Source organism: Cariama cristata, unplaced genomic scaffold, assembly GCF_000690535.1.
Source record: "Cariama cristata isolate BGI_N322 unplaced genomic scaffold, ASM69053v1 scaffold3441, whole genome shotgun sequence".
Classification (NCBI taxonomy): Eukaryota; Metazoa; Chordata; class Aves; order Cariamiformes; family Cariamidae; genus Cariama; species Cariama cristata.
Genome location: NW_009597390.1, coordinates 91,640 through 103,443, shown reverse-complemented (window position 1 = coordinate 103,443; position 11,804 = coordinate 91,640). Strand labels below are relative to the sequence as shown.

The 11,804-nt window shown below is 41.2% G+C and overlaps 1 protein-coding gene across 1 annotated transcript in view; it reads right to left on the bottom strand.

Moving 5' to 3' along the window:
- GRIA3 (glutamate receptor, ionotropic, AMPA 3) overlaps positions 1 to 11,804 on the bottom strand; it is a 152,623-nt gene that overhangs the window by 49,801 nt on the left and 91,018 nt on the right. The window contains exons 6-9 of the mRNA XM_009708840.1: positions 11,246 to 11,413; positions 7,799 to 7,903; positions 6,334 to 6,441; positions 4,948 to 5,154 (exon numbers count right to left, since the gene is read on the bottom strand). Coding sequence (XP_009707142.1) covers positions 4,948 to 5,154; positions 6,334 to 6,441; positions 7,799 to 7,903; positions 11,246 to 11,413 — 588 coding nt within the window. The remainder of the gene's footprint in view (positions 1 to 4,947; positions 5,155 to 6,333; positions 6,442 to 7,798; positions 7,904 to 11,245; positions 11,414 to 11,804) is intronic.

The following is an 11,804-nucleotide window of genomic DNA, read 5'->3' as shown; positions in this document are numbered from 1 at the left end:
AAGGCAGGGAGATGTGTAGGTGGTCCCACTCTGACAGACTGCCGAGGCTGCCTGCGTTTGGAGCATTGTCTGTCCTTTACATCCCTACTTCATTCCTTTACACTATTTTACATATTGAAAGGTTTTTATAAAGACCTTTTTTTACCTGAGGAGAGTTTTCAAGGCTGTAAGGTCTGGCTGCTCTTTCCACTCCCAAAGCATTTGTAGTTACAATTAAGATCTGTGTTAAACCTACTGTGAATTAGCCTCAGCGATGTGAAAAGCATCAGGCCCGAGGAGAGAAGGCTTTCCCTGGCTGAACACTGAAGGAAGAACAGCAGCCTGCTTTAAAAGGGAAAGCGGAAATAAAAGCCTACAGAAAGAGGCTTACCCTACAGAAAAGACGATTGTCCGGTGCTCAGCAGCTGGCGGGTACAAAGCCCTCAGCACCGGCCTTGCGGGGTCTGCGCAGTGGGAGGTGCTGCTGGTCATCAGCCCGTGCGGGGGGCACGTCCATAGTGGGTGGATCACTGGAGGACAGCACTTGCCTTGCTGGTTTGCTTTGCTGGTTAGGTTTAAATAGTGATTCAGTCTTCCAGTTTGAGAATGATTTAGCTACTTTCCTCTTCCAAAATGTCCAGGAAAAAAGCTATACCTATTTGCTATTCTTACTCTGTCAAAAGTCTCCACTTTGTTTTAGAAATTTTTCTTAGTTTAAAAAATGATAGTGCTTGAATTGGTAGGTTTTCTTCTGATAGGAAGAGTAGTCTTATTTTGACACCAGCGGGGTGAAAGAGCAAAATCAAGGTTTTCTTCAACCTGAACTGACATTTTCTGATTTATGAAAAATCAAAGAAATTTCATTTTTATGTCAAATTTTATTATCATTAGTAATTAGTATTACTATTATTACTACTACTACCGCCACCACCACCATTTGAAAATTGCTAAGAAACCACAAGGCGCTGTTAGCTCCTCTCTAACAAGACTTCTGGATTCTCCTGTCTGAAACAAAGGAGTCTGGGAATATGTGCTCAGCCAGAACTCCCTGCCTCCGGGGCTGCCACCCCTATGCTGCCAGAGTGCAAGCCCTTCTCTGTAACCAGGTTCATTTGTACGGCCCATTGCAAAGCCACAAGGAAAGGTCCAAGAGGGCCAGCTGAGACTGTCCTCAACTTTGGGGAGTCCTAGGGCACAGCAGAGTTTTATGCCCTCCAACAAACCCTAATGTGATATGAGACAGGGAGGGAGAATTTCTAATGGGAAGTATTTTAGTGTGTCTACCCCCAGGTAATGCACAACTCTTGGGACTGCTCCAGTTAGCCTAGTTAATGCAGACCTCCGGCTCGTCTTACACCGGAGTCGGGGCTGTTCTGGTCAGCCTCCGGACCCACCGTGCTGTGACACAGCACCCCTGTTCCTTCGGGCAAAGCTCACACTGACCCCCCACCATCCCTCCCCACTCCTTGCCACTCGGTGCCCTCCGACGCAGTGGTCTGGAGACTGCAAGGACCCGGCTGCGCTTTCTCTCCTTACTCTATGCTGCATCCCAGAGGAAGCAAGAGCAACAGTAGCAAAGAACTGGCACAAACTAAACATCAATTACAGTTAATTAGGGTTTTGGCATTAAAATGACAAGTCATTCACTTCCTATGACTGTCCTAAGAGCCATTTTAGAAAAGAGCTGCATGCATGGGTCTATGCAAAAAAGGGTACAGTATTCAAAAAGCCTGGTAAGACTTCCCAGCAGTGCCAGGTGGTGGTGAGTAGCTTGTTGGGTCAGGAATATGTTGTATTTGATAAATGACTAGTCACTGTTTATCACTTGAGACAAATGCAATCTAAAAGATTGTGTTTTCTACCACAGCTCAGTTCAGCTGCTGGATAACTGGTACCAAAACCAATCAGGCCCCTTTTATCCCCCCATGCCTGTCTTCCATACATACTAATAAAGGCATTTAAATCTCCCTCTTGTCTTCCCAAAGTGGAATCCAGAGGAGCCAAATATGACAGTCATTTGGCAGACAAGACTCACAGGGACATTAGGGGTAACGTACACTTTTAGTTCCCTAATAGAGTTTTAAGCCCCTGAGAGATAAAGGAAAGTCAGCACGTAAATGAGGCGCTTGCTCCAAATAATTAGCACTTCTAGAGCACTTTTCATCTTCAAAGAGATTTGCGCACATCCTTGTGAGTGTGGTACACAGCTCCCTCTCAACAGATGGAGAAAGAGGCCAAGAGTATTTCACGATGTTTGCAAACAGGGCTGGGAAAGGGTCTGGAGGGATGGTCAGGTTTGTACTCAGAGTTCAGGGGCTGTTTTTCCTGCTTACAGAAAGCCAGGTGGATTTCTGTGCAGTTTGCCAGCTCAGAAGTTCAGCTCGGCAGGATGGGGAGCTAGCTCAGCAGCGCTGGGCTCTAAGCATTAACCTGGGTCTGCAGTCAAACCTCAAGGGATGCATCTGACCTTTGAATAATTGAGCACTGCAGTGAAGAGGCTTCAGTAAGTGAGCTCGCAGTGTGAGAAGAGGAGCTGTTGGGGGTCAGGGAGGGAAACATTCCTCTATTTTTCATTAATGAGAAAACAGAGTGAAAACTGTGCTTCAGAATACAAAGGAACAGATCTTTTTGCAGGGGAAAATTACAATGGCAGGGTGGGTTTGGGGTTGTTTTAAGGCATGGTCTACTGTGACTTCGAGGCTGGTTTTTGCTGGTGTAGGAAGGTCACAAGTATGGTTGGGTGAAGGGGAAGTGGCTAGGGCTCAGTTTGATGCTAAGGAGGCAGAGCTGTCTGAGCTAGGCTTGTCCCAGGGAGTTGTGGAAAAGGCATCTGCAGCCAACCTGCTTATCATAGAATCACAGAAAAGTTTGGGTTGTAAGGGACCTGTAAAGGCCATCTAGTCCAATCCCCCTGCAATGAGCAGGGACATCTTCAACTAGGTCAGGTTGCTCAGAGCCCCGTCCAGCCAGACCTTGAATGTTTCCAGGGATGGGGCATCTGCCACCTCTCTGGGCAGCACGTTCTAGTGTTTCACCATCCTCATTGTAAAAAATTTCTTCCTTATATCTAGTCCAAAGGTATCCTCTTTTAGTTTAAAACCGTTACTCCTTGTCCTATCGCAACAGGCTGTGCTCAAAAGTTTGTCCCCATCTTTCTGATAAGTCCCCTTTAAGTACTGAAAGTCTGCTGTAAGGTCTCCCTGGAGCCTTCTCTTCTCCAGGCTGAACAACTCCAACTCTCTCAGCCTGTCTTCATAGGAGAGGTGCTCCAGCCCTCGGATCATTTTTGTGGCCCTTTATCCAGATGGATCTTACATCGTAGAGCAGCCGCACAGGCTAATCTTAGTTGGCTCAAGTCCCAAAGGCAGTGCCCACATCACACCTTTCCTTTTCTGGTGTAGATGGTCCCTGTGCCCTGGCTGTTAGCAGTAATTTCAGGTTCTCTTTTGTCATGCCTTTAGCATATGGTATGGCTATTTTTTTAAGTGAATAAACTGTTTCATTGTTTGTCACTTACAAATATCTCAAAAAGACACAATTACAGCTAATACTCTTGATATTTTTTAAACCACACACAGGGAAACTGAGGGTTTAGGTTTCCACTGCAACGTAATTATGCTTGGAGCTAAACTAAACCTTTGCTTCAGAGGTTCTTGATGTACTTGTATTCTTTAAGAGAGGTAAAACCAATTTCCCAAATTGCATAACAGAGGCATGGGGAGTTCAGAAGATTTGCATAATGTCAAACTTCAATGCAACAGGGAAGTGAAGATAAAACCCAGGGGTCCAGATCCCTGTTTACTTTCTCTAATCAGTAGATCTCCCTCCCTCCCCTTAATACAACACTACAAAAACATTGTCGCTTATATAAAATACTTTGAAGTTGAATAGGCTACCAAGTATATAATAAGGCATCAGGACTGACCGCTCTAGAACAAGAAAACTTTTGCAAATCTAGCAATTACTTTAAAAAGACTGATTCATTTGAAAATAATTATCTCACCAAACATTTTGCAAGACTGATGATATGTTATCCCAAGGAAATTTTGAGGTGACTTTTCGAAATTACATTCAGCCATGGAACAAAAAGAGGCAATTGAAATATTCACTTCTGCTCAGATATTTTTAATAAAGGAAAGCTTGTTAAAAATAAACTGTAAAGAAGATTTGGGCGGAATCACAAATCATCTCATTAGCATTTGGGGAAAAAAAAGCAAAGATGAAATATCAGCTTGTAAAGTCTTTTCTGCAAAGCCAATTTTCTCCCCCTTCCATCTGGTTTAGCTGTATTCCAAAATTCTCATTTTCAAAGAAGTTTCTAAAATGGCAATTCCGGACTGTTTTTGTTCTTACTAAACAAAGCAATGTACACTCAATATAGAAATATAAAAAGGAATGCAATGAATTAAGGCTTTTTTTTTTTTTTTGTCTGTCAGTTCATTTTTAAAGCCAAACCCAGCGTTTAAAAAGAAAAAAAGATGTGGGTGATTTCACACCTGCATTGTTTCTTGCTGAAAAGCAATCATGGGGCTAACTGAGTCTTTAGGCTCTGGTCAAACACAAACCGACATCCATCATCCAATGAGGGCCAGCATCATAGGATCAGACCTTTAACAGGAGGGGCACACTCCCAGCACTTACAAGACTGGCAGAGAAAAAGGAGACGTGGCAAGTGCAAAAGCAGCATATGAAGGGCAAACAGGAAATTCTGCTGTAGATAAGAATTTAAAATTTGCCCAATGCCACTTCTCAGTATTTTGTGGACTCCGACTTGGAGAACAGCAGTAAGAAAGTGACACTTTCCTGCAATGAAACGATTAGAAAAGTAGACTATAAAAATAGCACTACAAAGAAATATCTAGAATTTTAAAGGTGGTATTCAAACAGATGATCTTTATTTTGCAGTTTATTAACTTTGAGCATAACTTTTTATAAAGAACATTAAAATGAAGGTTAAGAGAAACTTACCCCATAGACCAGTTCACCCACCATGCCATTCCATATCTTAGTCTCAGGGTCCCTAGCTCCATATTTCCCATCTCCAACAATTGACAGTTTGTATTTTATTCCAACATGTTTTGCTATTTCAGAAGCTAAGTCTACACAATATCCTTCATATCTCTCATTCCCTTCTAGTTGTTCATGGTTTTTCTTATACATTACATATGGTGATTCCTTTGAAACAAAAGTAAAGATCAAAAGTCTATGAATGTAAAATACAGCTTTAAAACATACAAAATGAGAGCTGTTATTATCCTTTATATTACTGGCAAGTATTTACAGTATTTCCTGCTTTGGTACAGAAATTAGAAAGACAGGCTTTTGCAGTTTAAAAATCCTTGGCTGATCCTACAGCCACACATACTATTGATTTTATTCCTAGTATGGACTCATTGAAGACAACAGGACTATTCCACTTCAATAAAGTTACACTTTTGTTTGCAGGATTAGGCCTGATTAGACAGTCAAATAGCATCACTGTAGTAATAATTCAGGTTTTAGTGTTTAAAGAACTGACACACCCAACACCTGTACCATCAAAATCATTTCCTAAGGCCCCAGTGGCCTAGAATGGGGCTGTGATGGAGATATTTTCAAAGCAGCCTAAGGGAAGCTAGGCTAAAATCCTCAGCAGCAATTTTTGTCACTAAATTCCCTTAGCCTTCTTGGAAAATTCTAGCTGAAATGCTGATTATATCTCACTAAATCCATAGGAGTATAAAATACAATGCTTCAGGAAACAGCATAAAATTGGTTCATGCTTAGTAGAATTGTAACAGGCATAAAAGTCACAAACAATACTGTACAGAGCACATCTGCTAGAGGCATTATTGGGACTGACACAGGCGCTGCTCCTATGAGACACAGGAAGAGCTTTACTCCTTTGGAATTGCACGGGTATAGGTCGCTTTTCACCCAGTGCTACAGCAGTTCCAGTTCTCTACAGGTTTCGTTACGCCACCCTTACTCAGTCCACAGGGTTGAGTTTACAGGAGTTGTACCTGAGTGAGGGGTGCAAGATTTGGCCCTACAGCAGGAAGGCCAGATCGTGCAGTCATTTACATACATGCATAATAACTTCACTTATCTGAGGCATTTGACTGAGTTCAAGTGTCTGAGAAGCAGCAAAGTGCAATGTTGAGCTCAGTGAGGTCCTCCTGTGAGTAAATCTATTGATACACATGGAAGTTTGCAGGGTCAAGCCCTCAGTACATCTCTGGAAGCTACTGAACTTTTCAGTCACTTGAAGCCACATAGCATTCAACATTTGCCTCCTGGCAAGGTGTCTAATACACCTCAGGAGCCATGCATCTTGTTTCCTAAACACAAACACACTAAGAACATAAAACTTACCAAGATGGTAGTGACTACTATAGTTCGGTTCTCCACAGACGAAGTGTCATTAGAGGGCAGTTGATCTAATGCTGGCACAAATCTTTCATATTCGTTCCAATAACCAGCCTATAAAAATGGAGATTGTTACCTCATCACATACGTTTACAAGGACACTGGCGCATGAACTTTTAACAGGAACTGTCAAAACGTATGGCTTGGTAACACTTATTCATGCAATATTTTTGCCGTTAAAGGACTACATTAGTATTAATTTAATTTCCTTCAAGAAATAATGTTCTCAAGTCCATGTGCAAATAAATAGAAGCCAAATCTAAGCAAAAATACATATTAAATTCTCCCTATCTAAATTCACATCATCATGGTGCCTGTGGAATAAATTCCCATGTATCCACAGCATAAGAATATACTATAGACAAGAAAATAAACTGCACAGCACTCTGAGTAAAATTCTTTGATTTTGTAATTTTTATCCATATTCTGCTGCAGTTCGGACAGTGAATACTGTCCCTGCAGACATGCCTGAGCTAGCTTTAGAGCAGATACACAGACATCGTTAGCAATGCAGGCACAGTAGCATTATCTTCAGTATGGGATACAAAACCCTCTGCGAGCACAAGGTGACTATTTGTCAGATGGCTTGTGCTGACCTTCATGGTGCTGTGGCTACATTGCTATGCTGTAACACTAGTTTTCGTATTTCTGCACAACACAGAAGTAACATTTTTGTCTGCACTGGAAACCTAGCTGAATGGCTGGGCCATGTCCAGAGGTATTTTGTTATCAAACATGTGCAGAAGAGTTTAAGGAATCTCAGTGGTGACTAAGCAGGTTAGGTACCTATCGCCAGGTGAAATCAGGGGGATTTATGTGCCTCGGCCACACAGACTCTTCTCTTGATACTCCTGAGACCCTGTCTACCTAATTATTTTTGAAAATCTGCCCTAAATTTCTTTTATAACAGGGATCTAGGCAACTATCCCACTTAGGATCTATGCTTTATCTAGGAGACAAGAGAATGTGTAGCAAATCCTAATTAAAACCAAACTTATTTTCTGTTAATTTCAGAAGGATTCTAAAATACGCTGGCTCCAGCTTCACTACGGCTCCGAGGCCTGTTATGAAGAGGAAGGGAAAGATGGAGAGGAATTTAGGAAAGAGGGCTGAGCACAGGACCATGTCAGCAGGTATTATGCTTGGCAGTGAAAAAAAATCCAGAAGGGTTTCAAGGGAAAAAGTGGGGTCTGAAGTTGACATGGAAATGAATGAAGATACTAAGCAGCGTGAACGGTTTGGTCCAGGAACAGAATAGAACAAGGTTCCTGGGATAGGGAAGACAGTAAGAAGATGGGGCTTCCTCATGGCCCTGTTATTACAATGCCTGTGCGGTATTTTTGATTTTCGTTAGTTTGTGGAATATATATTTGTGAACATGTGAAATCTGGATGTGTATCTTGAAACTCACCTTCCGTGATCCAGAGGCTTTCATTTCATACACATCAATTGTGTAATTTGTTCTCCGCCCATAGGTGTCAAACTGGATGTTCCCTGTCATTCCTTGAACCTGCACCTTAAGGGAAGAAACAGAAAAAACATTTTAATAAAAGATTCACTTTATTTTTCCCTCTGTTACATTTTGCAGGAACCTCTTAGCTCTAGCACAATTTTTATCTATATGAGAGACTTGTAGTGTTTTTGACAAAGCCAGTTATATTCTTCATAACAAAACCAATCCCCATTCTCTCAGTTTCAGCTGTACATACTCTTTGTTAGTTAGTACTCAGCTGGTGACTCACTACTGCAGAGCGAGCTGCATTTAAGTATAAGTGAAATTAGCCCTGCACCTACGTTAAATGTAAGGAAGACTGAATCTGCCATGCTTAGTCACGCTGGGTTCACTGATACAGCACAGTGTACCAGGGAGGCACATGCAACAATTCAGTGCCATTAAACCCCTCACAATATGGTACAGAGTGATTTGCGGTATGGACCAGAATCCCTTATCATTGCTCATTCCAGGAAGTGCTTTACTTTAAGATCAGTCCCAGTGTAGGAGAAAGGAATGAATGTCTTCTCTGAATGAGCACAGACAATTGTCTCTACTGCTTGTGGAGTTGTGGTCTCAATCTGGATGGATGGGTGTATAGACAGTAAGTCATTATCATTACCTACTCACATGAATCATCTTAAGGGGAAGGATAAAGTACTTTATTTCAAAGAAAAAAAATCTTCCTTATTTCCCTGTATGAAAGGGTGAGATATTTCCATTTATCACTTATCAACACTGACAAGCTGTCATCTCAGGCAGAAAGGGTAACAGTCTGAAACTTCAGTAGGGGTAAATTAGCTTTAATATTTAGCAAAATGCTGTACAAGTTACAGGAAGAGGTGATGGAAGACTAGTCAAAAGGAAACTGTTCAGGGCTGGTGACTGATCTGTTATTTGTGGTTTAGAGATGGTGCAAACTTGTTATGGCGGACAAAGCTACATAAACCAGCCAAAATACCTTGGACCCCAAATTATCCAGTGAGCTAAATTCAGATTGACATATAAGAAGTGTGATTTTTTTTTAAATCAGTAAGCGGATTTGAACCTTTCTTAAAATAGTTTGTATCATTTCAGGGGTCTAGAAGATGTGAGTCATTCCTGTCTCCAGAAAGCTAGAGGTGTGAATGGGACTTTGAAAGCCAAATTTGCCCCTAAGAGGTCTTATCAGCTGTGGACTGCGCATATGTATTTGTAGGGTAGCTGACATATAACTTGCACCCAGATGTGAGTTGCTGTGCCTGCTTTTGGCACTTGCTGAAAGCTGTCTGGCTACCTTAGCACAGCAGAGCTTGTTAGGCCAGCTTCACCCTGATGTGTATTGAGACATGAGCAGTGTGCACTTGACACCTTTAGCTTCAAATTTAATTTGTTTCTATCTTCGGTGGGAAAACTCAGCACTTTGCAAAACCTGGCTGCACCGGGGCAGGAAGACTCACCAGGACTCAAAACGCTTCTGGTAGCAGCATGCAGAGGCAATCACAAATGGAGTGACTATTTATAACTGCCCAGATTTGTTCAAGTAAATTCTCTGCCGCTGATCAGATCTCTTAGAATCAGCTTTAGAAATACAGAAACGCACAGTTTTCAGGGCTGCAGGGAAGCAGGCTCAGGTAACGCCTATTTCCCTTTTGCCAGCAGGATGACAATAGTGTGGCAATGAACCTTCTGCTGGCACAGGATACTTCAAGGATATCTTGGAAAAAATATTCTTATCTGAGTTGCTGCTACAGAGTGGAGAGGAAACATTGTTAAATCAAAGTTTTTTTCTTGAAGCAAAGATTCCAGATCATCATCTAAATACACAGAGAGTGTGATGGACAGGAAGGGGTCCGGAAGGCAGTGTGAGATGATCTTGGGTAGCACTTGTTGGAGGTGTACATAAACCCCACTTAGATGACTTTGAGTAGCTAAAACAACACAAGGCAACCAGCCAAAAGTCAAACTTCTGCATTTTTTGCCAATCATGAATTTGGCTTTGTGTATCTTATGAATTATGTTTTGTAAATAAATTCTCCCGGATAAGGGAGTGTCCTGCAGCACTATTGATATTGTTTGGTGACATGAATACCTCGTATCTCATTTGGAGGAGTTTTATATTTTGCTTGTAATTAAGTTCAAAGGGATAGTACAAATTCTTTAACTATTGTGAAGGCTGAATTTAATTAACTTCTCTTCAAAAGTGTGTAATGCTACATTAGTAAACATGCAGTGAGGGCATTTGTTAGGAAGTGACACAACAGCATAAAAAGAGCTCTGGCAATGTGATACTGAATCAACTCCCTCACTCTTAAGAGTGATATAATCTGATTATAACCTTCTATAACTCATTATAACCTTCTGATATAATCCTTCCGATTTGGTAATTGAGAAAAAGCAGTAATTAAGCTAAGTGTATGAACGCTGACCTAGGATTTGTTTATACCTAACATGGGCTTAGTTCTGATCTCACTCACTCCAGTTCTATGTCTGCATTAATATAATCGATTCTAACAGGTTTGTTTTAGAGTTATTTAAGCCAGATCAAAAGTGGACCATATTCTTATCTCTTATATCTACAAAAATGTTATCCAATTTCTCCTGTTGTCACTTAATGCACACAGCAGTCTAAAAAAAGTTCAAAATCAACAAAATTAGAGACATAAGTGAGGTAGGATCCCAGGCAGTAACCAGCATTAGGGATAAAAAATAGGCCATGCAGAAGGTAATCAGGCCAAGTGCAAAGTTATGCCAGGAATCAGACCTGGTTTGAGGCTAAACCGTGTCAAAGTTCAGGCTGATGCCGATAGCAGGACTGCTACGACTGACAACATTTTTTCCATTGCTTCAAACCAATTTGAGTTAACTTTTTACTGGCAAATTATCAAAATTGCATACCTGTGTTTAAGTTCATAAATACACGTATCCCTGCAAGACTTACAATACACATGCTGAGGACCCAGTCTAGTTCAGTTAGTTGGATTTGCAGCCTCAGCCTGACTTTAGAAACTTCCAACACATGTTCGTTTGCAAAACAGCTCATGCTCACTCTCACGGGAAGCTTGGGTGTTACGGGTGAGTCAGATTGTAGGTGCTCTGGTGTGGAAAATCAGGCAGCTGCTGCACTCGTGCCAGAGGGATGTGATTTTGGCCAAAGTTTTGAGAGCTAATTCGTTATGCCTTGCCCTCTATTGAGTATATTTTAGCCATCCTTTAGAGTTTGTCATTAAGTTTGTTTTTTCTTTCTTTCATTTTTTTTTTCCTGAGGAGCTGCAGCTATTTGTGTGAGTACAGAAACTCTGTGTATATGGAGTAGGACAGAAGTCCCAGCAGAACTGCTGCTGTTGTGGAATAAACACATTCATTAGCTGGTATGTTTGTCCTTACCATTTTCAGTGCTCTTTCTATATCAATTCCTTGGCTCCACGGTACTGCAGGGTTAGCCAGGCAGTCTCCAGCACTACCTCTCCTGGACACATCCACACGCTGTCTTCGGAGGTAACGGAAAGCCTCTGCTATGACTAGGACCGCATCATGGGTCAGTGCAGATGTATACTACAATTGATGCAAATAAAATATGGTGACAAACTGCAATTTTAGAATTGTCCCAGGTTTATCAGGTCTAGTCCTTCTCTTTGTTAAAATACTCTTAGAAGAATCATGCTTGCAAGCCCTTTTGCTTGCTCTCTGTCTTGCTGCAGGTGCTTTATGTAGTTTAACAATTCCATCTATTTCAATTAACAAATTAAAAATATTTTCATTTTGTATAGCATATAGCAGCAAAATAACAAAATCAGTTTATAGTTGCATAAATTTTAAATTTAATTGGAAGCTTGCTCATCTAAATGAGGTCACTTCCATGCTGTCCCATACTGCTACCAATAGCAAAGAAAAGCTCACATTTGTTTTTTGTTTGGAGTATTCTTTTTCCTTTTAACAAGATTGC